Source organism: Tamandua tetradactyla, chromosome 1, assembly GCF_023851605.1.
Source record: "Tamandua tetradactyla isolate mTamTet1 chromosome 1, mTamTet1.pri, whole genome shotgun sequence".
NCBI classification, from domain to species: domain Eukaryota; kingdom Metazoa; phylum Chordata; class Mammalia; order Pilosa; family Myrmecophagidae; genus Tamandua; species Tamandua tetradactyla.
In genome coordinates, this window is record NC_135327.1 from 106,311,049 (window position 1) to 106,325,433 (window position 14,385).

At 35.0% G+C, this 14,385-nt stretch overlaps 1 protein-coding gene across 2 annotated transcripts in view; it reads left to right on the forward strand.

The window, feature by feature from the left end:
• SNX13 (sorting nexin 13) overlaps positions 1-4,876 on the forward strand; it is a 172,099-nt gene extending 167,223 nt beyond the window's left edge. For both annotated transcript variants that reach the window (XM_077122343.1, XM_077122346.1), the window contains exon 26: positions 1,355-4,876. In XM_077122343.1, coding sequence (XP_076978458.1) covers positions 1,355-1,602 — 248 coding nt within the window. In that variant the 3' untranslated portion in view covers positions 1,603-4,876. The remainder of the gene's footprint in view (positions 1-1,354) is intronic.
• Positions 4,877-14,385: the final 9,509 nt, after the last annotated feature.

The following is a 14,385-nucleotide window of genomic DNA, read 5'->3' on the forward strand; positions in this document are numbered from 1 at the left end:
ATTGAGATAGTTATGCAACTGAAAGAAAGTTCATTTAGTAAATATTTGAGCACATATCGTAGGCCAGACACTCTTCTCTGTGCTATATCTTTGGCTTCTTGGCACTTTATTTAATTAAGGGGTGATACAAAACAAATAAAACTTAGGTTAGATAGTGGTAAGTGCTAAAGAGAAAGATACTACAGGAAAAGGGAATAGGAAATATCAGGTTAGTTGCAGTTTTATATATGGTGACCACTCACTGAGGAGATGACACTGGTGGGAAGACCTGAAGGAAGTGAGGTTAAATATAAATGTTATATAAATGCATAATCCCTTTCCCACTTTTTAATAAATTTACAGACCTTTTGTTGAAAACTATATTGTGCCCATTCAGAAATTTTGTGTTTTTTTCTAAAGCAGCAAAATAATATGTATTGTTATTGCAGCCCTGATTGTGAATAATTAGGTTAATCATACCTGTTATTCCCAAATTAAAAATTCTCTAGTAACTCATGTTGCCTATGTCTAAATTCAAGCTTGCTCATGCTGACACTCACAGTACTGTCAGTTTTACTTCTCTTTTCTCCATTTGTTTTTACAGAAATCCTAAAATTCAACTGAACCGTACTACCCCATTTCTTGAACATGCCTTATTATTTTTCCGCTTACTGCTCCTTGCTCATTGATGTTGTCTCTATCAAGGCAAGGCTAATCTTTCATTTGTTTGTGCCTATCAAAATCCTGCCCAGATAGCAAAGTCTACTTCACTGGTCACTTCATTGGAAGAAACCTTTCCTAATTATCTCAGCTGTACTCCTACCTGCTTCTCCTATAATTTTTTTGGCATTCTTTTACTATGCCACACGTGTATTGCTTCCTCATATTTCTCATTGTGTATTAGACATCATAAGAATATGTTTTACGGATCACTTATTCATTATTCGCTTATTCTTAATGAATCACATTGTTCATTAATTCTTTATATATCCTAACAGCTATAAGAATTATAAATCCCCATTTTACAAATGAGGAAATAGACTCAGGGTGGATAAATACCACATGAATATTAAGGGACAGGATTGTAACTTTCATTTGGGATTTCTGAGTTGGATCCCACTTATTTCTCCTGTGCTGTATTGTCTCCTAGTATATATTGCATAAATGAAAGAATGCACGCATGCATGCTAATATGCATATATCTTAAGCTCTCAGTTTAATACATAACTTCAGACATATTAATTGGAAACCTGCTATTTATCAATTATTCTTTCTCTGTACTTCACATACTTTTTGTCACTTAAAAGCATATTTTACACTTTATGTTTCCTTCATTGGCGTAATGAGTTGTATGTATTTTTCCCTTTTCATTTAGATGAACTGAAGCACATTATTGGGGCTGAGACAACACGGAAAGGTATTCTTCGTGTCTTTGAAATGTTTCAGCACAATCAACTAAATAGGAGAATGGTTTATGTCTTCTTGGAAGGCTTTTTGGAAACCTTATTTCCACAGTATAAATTCCGTGAACTTTTCAACAAACTGCATTCACGGTCAAAGCAGATGCAGAAATACAAACAGAAACTTCAAACTACTCAAGCGCCTTCTTTACAGAAAAGGTGACGCTCCAATCTCTGAAACTGGTGTTCATTTTGTCCAGAACTAATGGTATGGACAGATCTTCTGGGGCTTAACTCATATACTGTTGTGCTGCACCAGTCTTTTAGTGTCTCAGAATAGATTATTAATACATCCATAAGACTGTGGTTCTTCTCATCCTCATCTATAATCCAGCCACTACCAAGAGATGTTTCCATGTTTTAAATGGTTTTGTGTATATTTTTGCAATCCTGACAGGATACTGCCCCCACTTCAAGGAAGAATGGTGTTGGTTACTTCTGTTTCAAACTAATCAGCATTCTCAATCAGTGACATAGTGCCAGAGTGAATATATGAGAGCTAAAGAAAGCACAAAACAGTGGTTTACAGATCAATTGGCTGATTTGGTTAGTAATGGGAGACCGTGCTGTGTATGATTTGGGGGGATTTGTTGACATAATTTTGTAGGTCTGTGTGAGCATTTTAACATAATATGGATTGACCAGGTAATTATCTTTGGAACATCTGTTTTGGGTCTGGGGAAAGTGACAGAATGCCCTTAAAGTATGAAATAACCCTACATCTACAATTCTGTGACACAAAATAAAACCAAATATAAAATTAAACCAATCAAAACCCTAAGATTTGATTGGATTTGTTATTCATTGGTTTAAAGCAACTTATGACTGATTCTTATGTTCTTTAAGGGCTCTATTTTGCTCCTGCAGTTCTCAATTAAAAGTTTTCTTTTGACATACTGTGTGCAAACAGAAGCACATGGTGTCTCTTGTTTAAATTACAGAATTATTACAGTTTTCTTTAGCGAACTGATTAGACAGGAAGGGGTGTTATTTGTTGGTAGAACTTCTAAATACATTCTGTCCTTCTAAAAATAGAAAATTAAAAAGAAAAATAGTACTGTATTGAAAGTTATATGATCATTTAAATTGTGTGATCTAGACATACCTTATTTAATTGAAGAAATAGCAAATCAAAGATTAAATGAGCTTATTAGTTATATGGAAATATACAGATTCTTAATTCTATTACATTGTACATATATGAAAATAAATAATGAAAACAGAACTATGATATTTTTTTAAATACGCTTTTATTTATATTTCACGTAATGTAAAATTCTACTAAATCAAGTCAGTGAACCCCTCAGTGTATCCATTTAAGTCCCTAAAATAATTTTATGCCAATAACAAAATGCCTCTTCAAATTTTGGAACCTCTGCATCATTTCCTATAGTTTCTCATTCTCCATTTTGTCCATTTCAGAAATCTTCAAATTCTCTTGTGTGCAGGGATTCTACATAGTTTTAAATACTTCCATTGACTAAAGATTTGGGTATATCAGTGTTTTTTTGTTTTAAAATATTTAACACTAAAACCTTAAAATAGTGAAGCTACTTATCAGACCACTGAGCCAAGATCCTGGTATTTAAAAAATGTCCAGGTGCTTAAGAAAAAGGGACAAAGTATAGGTATCCCAGTTATTTGGGAGCTTTAAGATTGGAACAAGGTATTACTATCTTTTTTGTTTTTCTTGCTTAGATGCTACTTAAAGTGAAGCCTATTAACAGAATAAAGCCTCCCTTTAAAGCTTTATAAGAGTCATATTTATTATTAATGCTGTTGTGCATACTTATTGTGTGCATACATTCAGCATGTGCTGCATGTCTTCAGAATTGCATAAATGAAGTAAATCCCTTTCATTGTAACTTGCAAGTGAGAAAAGATCCTTATTAGCTCTGGAGAAAGAAATAGTATTTCTTCTCAGTGTGTCTCTGCCCTGTCCCCTCCTCATGCCCCAGGCTTTAAAAGTGAGGATATTGAAACATGTCTGTAAGAAGCATCAGCATGGCCATAAGTGCAATGATTTTCATATATACCCCTGCCTATTTCAAGTATATTTTTGACATGAATAAATCTAAGAGTGTATAGAATAATTCATGAAAGAACCTAATGTGTACATGTGAAAAAAACATTTCTATATAATGTGAGGAACACTGGCCATCAACCAGGGAAGAAGGTCGTGCAAGATTGCAAATTTTCATAATAGAGCCCAGTAAGATAACTAATCATACCAAAAACTATTTGCTCAAATGGGATTTTTAAATACCTTTTGTTTAAAAGAGTTTATATTTCAAAGGCAGAAATTTCAAATGGTAGTTCATGTAAATGGTGATGCATCTTCTCTATGCACATCTGTGTTTTACATCAGAGAGAGCAGTGGTCATGCTAAAATTAGAGATACTTTTCTAATGACTTGGTCAAGTTGTGTGTAAAATATATAACCCATAAGTCAAGTACAGTGTACTATGTTTAATGAAATTATTATATTTAATGCATTTATTGCATATATGAATATATACATGAAGAAGCTTTATGTCTTCTGATATTTGATTTTTGAATGTGTTGTCTTTAGTGGTGCCTTTAGGCAAGAACCTTCAAAATTAATCATTGTTTTTGTTTGGGTTTTCTGATTTTTCAGGTCATATTTAAACCATTTAGAGACCATTACTACTAACTTATAGTTCATTCACCTAGAAAATTGATTGTATAATTTAAGTATTGCACTTAGATGGGTATTTCCTATAGTTAGGGTATTCTGAGTAGTTGCAGAAAACAATTGTGCCATGGACCGATGGATGGACTTGGTTAGCCTTAATTTTAAAAAAAATTTTTTTCTTAACTATTTTCATTTGGCTCATTTTAAGTTTGTGTTGCTGGTGTTTGCAAAAAACGGTCGAGTGCTACCAAAACGTGTATCAATTTTTAAAAAAAATAAGAACAGTATAAATTTCACAATCTAAAATTTTGATTGAGTGCAATATATTCATTTAATGCATGTGTATTTGAGTAACTGTAAAATAAATGAATTTTTAATATTTTGAGATCTAGTTTAAACTGTCTTAACCCAACAACTTACATTCCGTTGTTGCTGCATACCTTTATTTAAGGACTTGTTTTAAAAGTCTTTTTGTCATTCTTTGTAAATTCTTTTGTTATTAATAAATTTTGCTTAAATAGGAGCATGGCTCCTGTATTACAAGGGAAAAAATAAAGAGCACATTTTAGGATTATAATTGTTAAAAGATAACTTGTGCATATCATTGTACAGTAAGTGTCTACTGTGTGCCTAATTGTTCTATCGATACTTTAAATTCTCTAACAAAGAAGAAACAATCAGAATGTCAATTATTTTTATTGAACTAAAAGAAAGATTAACATTTTTTTGGTTTGCGTTATATTTTGTCCATTAGAAAATACTAATAAACTATTAACAAACATTTTTGTTGATTTATTTAGTAGCAAGAATGCTTGCTCAATAGTCTTAGTTTTAGTATCTGTTTCTTTTCTTTTCTTTTTTGAACAAGCATTTCAAGTTTCATGTTTATAGATAAGCTCTTGAATGATTACCAACTTATAACTAGATGAATATATTTATTCCTATTATGGTGCAAGTAATTTACTACCACAGTATTAAAGAGCTTCATATTCTATTATATAAAGTAATTTTCTCATAGAAAGACAATTAATAATCCATTAAATTTTTAAAATTGATCTCATTTTAAATTTATATTTACCTAATATTTTAAATGTTTTCAGTTATAAAAGGTAATAGATGCAATACTCACCATGTAACTGTGCATGGGTTGATGCAGCCTTCCTAGAGCTGTCTCCACAGACTTCCCAGATGTTAGATCTGATTACTACTACCCTACCAGGGATTGACTCAGTGTTTCTCAAAGTCTGTACTGTAAAACACTGGTCCCTTCAAGATGTTCCTGTTTTATCCTTTTATGCAACTTATATAAGACTACCTAAAAATGTCCCTTTTCTCATTTGAAGTGATCATATTAAAGGCTTTGAAAAGTTTCTATAATAAAAAACGTGTTTAATTGTGCTCATCTAATTTGCCAAACTTAGATAACCACAGACTCTTTCGCCACAAATCCGTATTTAGTTAGGAGTATAGTACTCTGAACAGAAACATCAATGAATTTGGGACACAAATTTATTTTTTAACCTAAAATTCAATCTTTGGAAGAAAAAGAATATGGAAAATCAACAGCTGATAATATAGGCAATATGAAAGAATGGAACTTGTCCTAGGTATCAAAACCATTATTTCTGTAAAGGATAATAGAGAAGTAAAGAGTGGGAAAGATATTTTCCAAGGTCTTACTGATATAATCAAAAGGATATTAAGTGGGAAATGCAGAGAGATGAGAGAAATGAATACAATTCAGTTTTTAAAATGTGTACCAGACATTGGCCCATAGAGAATGGCAGATATTATGTTTGAAAGAAGAAAAATTGCAGCAGGTGAGAAGCTGCTAAGTATTTCATAAGAAAAAAAATAAGAGTGAAAATCATATTTAATTGATGTGTATCTACTAATGTACAGTGTTTGAGAAATGTATTAAATGTGGTCATTTAAGTTGGTAAATATGACCTTTTTAGTATCATCAAGACTGAAAAATAATAGGACTATGTGCCAGAGGTCCCCAGGGTCACTCCCAGGATCAGTGATACACTAGGAGGACCCATAGGACTCAGTATGTAATTATACTTATGGTTAAGAATTTATTACAGAAAAGGATATAAAGCAGGAACAAAAGGAAAAGGCGTGTGGGAGGAAGTCTGAGGGAAATCAGGGACAAGAATCCAAGGGTCCTCCCCACTGTATGAATTTAATTTCCCCAGCACTGAATTGTGACTACAGGTGTGAAATGTTGCCAACTAGGGCATTTCATTTGAGGCTCTGCCTGTGGTTTTTATTGGGGGGCTGGTCACGTAAGCAACCTCTACCAGGCATGTACAAAAATTCTAGGTTCCCAGAAGAAAAGCAGATGTTAAGCCTAAAGTCATATATTGTGTATAAACAGTTTAGGCACAGTGAACCACTTAACAGTTTTAGGAATGATGGGCATCCTCCTGAAATTTAAGTTCCCAGATGCCAGCCAAGGGCCAACCTTGTAAGCAGGCCTTTCAAAGGAGAGCAGTCAGGGCTGCTATGTAACTCTCTTCTACACAGCTAATACCTTGATCCAAAGTAATGACTGATGGAAAGTGATGAGGAGTTGCACTGAGAGTTAATAAGATTTATTTCTCTGTAAGAGCCTTCACATATAGAGGTGAAAACATGGCAGCAAAAATTTAAATGTAGAGAAAAGGAAAATAAGAAAGTACAAGTAAAATTCATCTGGATATATAGTGCTGTCCCAGAAACTGGATGAATAAATCGAATATTTCTAATAAAAATTATAGCTCAAAGTTATAGAGTACTGACTAATTTACTCCTATGAGATGTAGGTACTACTGTTTTCTCCAGGTTATAGATGGGAAATTAGGCATAGAGTGATTGAATCAGGTGTCCAAAATCTCATATCTGATAATTGCTCAAGCTGAAATCTCAGCCCAGGTGGTGTGGCTCTGGAGTCTATGCCAGTTTCTAAACAGTGGCCCTGTTGACATTTTTGGCTGCAAAATTATTTGTTGTGGAGGCTGTCCTGTGTAATACAGGATGTTTAGCAGTGTCCCTGTGCTCTACCCACTAAGTGCCAGTAGAACTCCATATACTGGGTTGTAACAAGGGAAAATACAACCAAACATTGCCAAATGTCATCTGGTAGCAAAATTGCCACTGACCTTTAGGCATAAAGATAAGATAGAGACTTAGTATTTCATCTCTGGATATCTGTTTTATTTATAAGCAAACCTCTGACAAATCTTGGCTCACCTTATAGAGGGAAAGTAAATGGGATAACTAACTCTGCATACAGGAAGGGGAAGGTTGGAGGCAGCAGAACCAATCTTTTACTTTGCCTTCATTTAAGTAAGCATACTATAGGTTAGGGCAGGGAAGGCCTTTGCAATCTGAGATAAACAAGGAAACAGTGTTACTTTGTCTATTTCTAGTCTACAAAATTAATTAACTTTGAATCTATCTTGTAAATTATTGAATCCCTAACAAGAATTTTACTTTATACATGACATTTACCATGCTAATGTCTGAAGATGTGAAATAACATGATAGTATGAGGAATTGCTGTTTTCCTCCTATGACCAAGATGACTATAATACACTCAATAACCTTTGTACTGGTAGAATATTTTTCTTTCAAATAACAGTTTTCTGTCCTTTTTATTTGTGAGCTAGTCCTTTTAAAGCTTGAAAATTCCCTTGTAGTCTTTGCCAGTAAACTCCTTTTCTAAATGCTCTTGTCTTTGAGTCTTCATTTAACCGGTGGAGGGTCCACAGGGATGCCCAGGTGATTCACCTTTCGCTTTGCCTGTGAAATGCTTCTCATGGGCTATTTGCATCCAGGTTCACCTGCCTCCAGGGTTAAGTCTTATTCAGCAATTAGCACTTTTACCCTTGCTTACTGTGCTGGTTTGAAAGTATGTTTGTCCCCTAGAAAAGCCATGTTTTAATCTAAATCCCATTTCATAAAGGCAGAACAATCCCTATTCAATACTGTATGTTTGAAACTAATCAGATCATCCCCATGGAGATGCGAGTTAATCAAGAGTGGTTGTTAAGCTGGATTAGGTGATGAATGACATGTCTCCACCCATTTGGGTAGGTCTTGATAAATTTCTGGAGTCCTATAAAAAAGGAAGCATTTTGGAGAATGAGAGATTCAGAGAGAGTAGAGCAGAATGATGTATCCACAAGAAGCAGAGTCTACCAGCCAGCGACCCTTGGAGATGCAGAAGGAAAATGTCTCCCGGGGACCTTCAAGAAACAGGAAGCCAGGATAAGAAGCTAACAGATGATGCCGTGTTCGCCACGTGCCCTTCCAGATGAGAGAGGAACCCTGACCGTGTTCACCATGTTCCTTTCCAGATGAGAGAGAAGAACTCTGACTGTGTTCACCATGTGCCTTCTCACTTGAGAGAAACCCTGAACTTCATTGGCCTTCTTGAACCAATGTATCTTTCCCTGGATGCCTTTGACTGGACATTTCTATAGACTTGTAATTTGGACATTTTCTTAGCCTTAGAACTGTAAACTAGCAACTTATAAAATTCCCCTCTTTAGAAGCCATTCCGTTTCTGGTATATTGCATTCCAGCAGCTAGCAAACTAGAACACTTATTGACAGCTTGGTCCTTACTCTTTTTCTGGGTCTTGTTCGAGTCTGATTCTGGTTTTGATTTGTACACAGCTGTTTTATTTCTCAGTTGGTGGAAGCAATGCTGGGAAACTGAGTTTTTGCTCTGACCTGGTTCTTTGTCAAGCAGCCATTTGTCTTACTTGTCTTCCTGCCTTGAGGATTCTGAATGTCGACTAGCATACAGACATAGGCTTAGTCAGGTCAATAGCTATTCTAACCTGCAGGATTACCAAATCTGTGCCACAATCTACAACCAAACAATGTCTTTTCTACCAGTGGTAGAAATTCTCCATATTGTCTTATTATGAGCTAAAAGAAAAGAAAAGAAAGGAAGAAAGCCTTTGCACTTGCTGCAAAGCAGTCCCTTGAGATAGTTTGTGTTTCCTGACTCCCTCCTTCCAAAGCTGCTATAACAAATTGGTGAGTTTTTTTTTTTTCTTTTGTTTTGATTCATGGATAAAGTTGTAAAGGTGAGACTGCTAGTTCTCTTCCAGAGTGTGGAAATGCAAAAAAAACAACAGACTTTTCTCTCCTAGTAAGAAAAAAAGTAGCTTTTTATAAATGGCCTGTTTATAATTGTAACTCTTTCTGTACTTGTGCCTTTCCTCCGCCCTCACCCCTTACTGTCTCTCAGCTTTTGGAAATTAATTGGGCATAAAAATTGGTCTTTTACATGCACTATGGAAATCTAATTCAAATAAACAGATTAACCATTAAATGCAAATGAATGCATATAAAGATGAAAGAAGAAAGTGGAATTTGTTCCATGTGGTTTTAGGATAAAAAGTTGAATCAAGAATTTTCCTTGGTTTTTATAACAATTATTTCAATGAATTTGTGTGTGGGATGAAATGGGACTGCTAATTGAATGGATTGTGGCTTTTTGGCATTTCATGACTTCCTAAACCATATAAAGAATGTTATCTTTCTCTTTTCTTAAAAAAAAACAACAAAAAAGGTAATGCCATTAAGAAACACAAATGAATCAGATGAAGATATGAGAGCTTTGTGTTAAAAACAAAACAAAACATAACACACAACACATATTGAAATAGAAATACAGCACTAATCTCCAGAATTCTCTTATCTTTCCCAACAGTTAGAAAAAAAATCTTTTAGTGCATGAGTATGAAATAAGTGTTTGTTAATAGACTTGTATAGCTTTACCTTCTCCAGAGAATATTAATAATATTACGGTTTCTTAAATTTAGTGTAGCTTCTATTTGGTTGGCACAAATAGACTAATTAGCACTTACATAAATGTAAAATGAGAGAACCAAATAACTTTCAGAGAGAAAGTAGGAAAATATAAAACAAAACATAGAATGAGTAAGCATGCTGTCTCTTTAAGGAAACTCTAATACTTGCAAAGGAGGGGGACAGAAAACATTACCCATGATTTAAATTAAAGGCCTTGATTGCTAGGTTCATAAAAGAAACAAAGGCATTAATATGTTATCAAATGACAATACCAGCAACATTATATTTTAAAATTTGATGAATTTTTATAGTTTAGTATATAATGTGGATAATGTTCAAATAATATTACTAAATTAAGTGAATACCTGGATGAATTAAACTGGTTTACTAATTTTGGTTTAAAACAACTATATGTCTTTGCCCTAGAGTGAAATGCAATATTGCTTGAAAAGTTTCTAATTTATATAAGACATGTGTATGTTTTTGTATTGAAAGTCTAATTTGAGCATCATAAATTTCCTACACATATTTTATGGATCAAGTAAGTTATCTTTGCCTCCACAAAACATTTAAGATTATAAAAATGTAAAAACTGTTTAATTAGTGGTTCTCAACTAGGTAATTGTGCCCTTCAGGGAACATTTGGCAGTGTCTAGAGACTTTTTTTCATAGATTTTATTGAGATATATTCATATACCTTATATTCTATCCAAAGTATTCAATTCAATCAGTTTCCCAGACTATCATCACTTAGTTGTACAACCATCATCACTCAGTTTTAGACTGTTTTCATTGCTACAAAGAGAAAAATAACAGACACGAAAAAGAAAACCCAAAACACCCCATAACCCTTATCTCCCTCCTAGTATTGATGTGGTATACGTGTTACTGTTGATGAAAGTATATTAAGGTGTTACTGTTAACTGTAGTCCATAGATGCAATAGACAATTTTCCCCATATATCACTCTGTTCTTAACTCCTTCCACAAGTGTATACCTTTGAGGTAGTTTATGTAAGAACTTATTTGTAGTGTTAATTGGTGACATACATGACAATAACCACTTTCAACCAAATTCAGCTACAATATAGCACTATTATTTATAATCCCAATAATGAACTACCATCACCTCTATCCATTCCCCAAAATTTAAGTTCACCCTTGTTAACAATTCTGTACATATTAGGTAACTACTCCCTTTCTCTATCTTCTGTCTGTCTCTATATTCTATGTTTCAAGACTCTGAGTTTACATATTCTATTTAGTTCATATTAGTGATATCATTCAATGTCTGTCCCTTTGTGTCTGACTTATTTCACTGAGCATCATGTCCTTAAGGTTCATCCATGTTGTCACCTGCTTAAGGACTTCGTTCCTTCTTACTGCTGCATAATATCCCATTGTATGTATGTACCACATTTTGTTTATCTGCTTATCTGTTGATGGACACGGGTTGTTTCCATCTGTGGTAGTTAGGTTCAGTTGTCAGCTTGGCTGGGTGAAGGTGCCTAATTCTGTTGCTGTGGACATGAGCCATTGGCATGTGAAGCTCATCTGTCATTGACTGCATCTGCATTTGGCTAGGGGGAGTGCCTGCTGCAATGAGTGATGTTTGATTTAATTGGCTGGATGCTTAAATGAGGGAGCTCAACACAGCACAGCTCAAGCAGCTCAGCATACCTCATCTCAACACTTGCAGCTCAGCCCAAACCTTTGGAGACGTAGAAAGGAGTCACCCCGGGGAAAGCTGTGGGAACCCAGAAGCTGGGAGAGAAGGCCAGGAGAGATCGTTCTGTGCCTACCCATGTAAGAGAGAACCTCAGATGAAAGTTAGCTGCCTTTCCTCTGAAGAACTGTATGTTTTTAACTAAATAAATCCCCTTTTATTAAAAGCCAATCCATCTCTGATGTGTTTCATTCTGGCAGCTTTAGCAAACTAGAACACCATCTTTTGGCAAAAGTAAATAATGCCACTATGAATATCGGTGTGCAAATGTCTGTATCCCTAGTCTCAGGGATAGTATCTGGGTTTATATTGAGTAGTGAAATTGCTAGGTCATAGGGCAACTCGATATTTAGTTTCAGAGGAACTGCCAAACTGTCTTCCACAGCGGCTGTACCATTTTACATTCCCACCAACAGTGAATAAGAGACATTTTTGATTGTTGTGATAGGGGAGGTTGCTTCTGGCTTCTAATGGGTATGCTAAATATGCTACAACGCACAGGACAGGTCCCCACAACAAAGAACCATCTGGTCCAAAACGTTTGTAGTCTCAAGGTTATGAAATTAAAATGTTTTGGATTTCTATAAAAGGGTTTAGTCCTATGACACTGAAGATCAGAAGATGATATTATGTAGCTAGTTATTCCATTTACAGTGCCTTTGTAAAAAAAAATCACATTGCTTTTGATATTCATTTATGTTACTTATGTCAATAGCTTATTTCTTTTTATTGTTGGATAATTTTCCACTGTATGGATATACCAAAATTGGTTTTATTCTTTCTCCAATTGGGAACATTTGAATTACTTCAAGGTTTTAATGATTATGAATAAAGCTGCTATAAATATTCAGGTATGCATCTATATGTGGCTATAGAGAATGTTTTCTTTCTATTGGGTAAATTGCTAGAAGTAGGATTGCTGGGTAACATCAGTATATATTTAATTTTATAGAAAAAATGCAAAGCTATTTTCCAAAGTGACTGTATCATTTTGCATTTCTGTCAACAATTTATGAGAATTTCAGTTCCTCTGTATCCTCCCCAGCACTTGGTTTTACAAGTGTACCTCAGAGATATTGCAGATACGGTTTCAGACCATGGCAATAAAGCAAATACCACAATTAAGTGAGTCATATGAATTTTTTTGTTTCCTGTACATATAAATGTTATGTTTACACTGTACCGAGTCCAAGTGTGGAATAGCATTCTTTCTTTAAAAACGAATTGTACATACCTAAATTAAAAGGTACTTTATTCTTACAAATGCTAACTATTATCTGAGATGTTAGCCAATCTTTCTGCTGTTGAAGGGCCTTACCTTAGTGTTTGTGGCTGCTGACTCATCAGTATGGTGGTTGTGTTGGTTAGTGAAAGTTGGGGTGGCTGAAGTAGTTCCTTAAAATAAGACAACAATGAAGTTTTCTTCATCAATTGACTCTTCTCAAAAGAGATTTCTCTGTAGCATGCAATGGTGTTTGATAACATTTTACATACAGTAGAACTTCTTTCAAAATTGGAACCTGTCCTCTCAAACCATGGAGCAGCTTTATCAACTACAAAGATGTAATATTCTAAATCCTTTGTTATCATTTCAACAGTATTCACAATGTCTTCACCAGGAGTAGATTCCATCTCAAGACACCACTTTCTTTGCTTATCCATAAGATGCAACCCCTCATCTGTTGAAGTTTTATCATGAGATTGCAGCAATTCGCATCTTCATGCTCCACTTCTAATTCTAGTTCTCTTGGTATTTCCACCACATCTGCAGTTATTTCCTTCACTGACATTCTGAACCCTTCTAAGTCTTCAGTGAGGGTTGGAATCAACTTTTTCCAAACTCCTGTGTACTGTTTTGAATCTGTTATGTACCCCAGAAAAGCCAAGTTCTTTAATCCTCACTTAGTATTGCTGGGTAAGAGCTTTTTGATTGTTTCCAGGGAGATATGACCCACTCAATTGTGGGTGGTAACTTTTGATTAGATAGTTTCCATGGAGATGTCTCTACCCATTCAAGGTGGAGTTGCCAGTGGCGCCCTTTAAGAGGGAGCCATTTTGGAAAGAGCTACCAGAGCCCAAGCAGCAAGGGACCTTTGGAGATGAAAAAGGAAAACGCCCTTGGGGGACCTGCATGAAATAAGATGCCCAGAGAGAAAGCTAACAGACTTCACCATGTGCCCTGCCAGCTGAGAGAGAAACCTCATATTTCATTGGCCTTTCTTGAATGAAGTTGACCTCTTGTTAGTGTGTTAATTTGGCATTTTCACAGCCATCAAACTGTAAACTTGCAACTTAATAAATTCCCCTTTTTAAAAGCCTTTCTATTTCTGGTATATTACATTCTAGCAGCTAATAAACTATAACATATGGGAAATGTTCATATTTTGACCTACTCCCATGAGTCACAAATGCTCTTATAGCATATAGATGACATCTAGAATAGTGAATCCTTTCCAGAAAGTTTTCAGTTGGCTTTGCCTAGACTCATCAGAGGAATCATTACCTATGGCAGCTATAGCCTTACAAGATGTATTTCTTAAATAATAAGACTTGAAGATGGAAATCATTCCTTGATCTGTGTGCTGCAGAGTGGATGTTGCATTTGCAGGCATGAAAACAGTGCTAACCTCGTACGTTTCCATCAGAGCTCTTGAGTGGTCAAGGGCCATGCCAATGAGAAGTCAAATTTTGAAAGGAAATTTTTATTCTGAGCAGGCCTCAACATTGGGCTTAAAATATTCAGTAAACC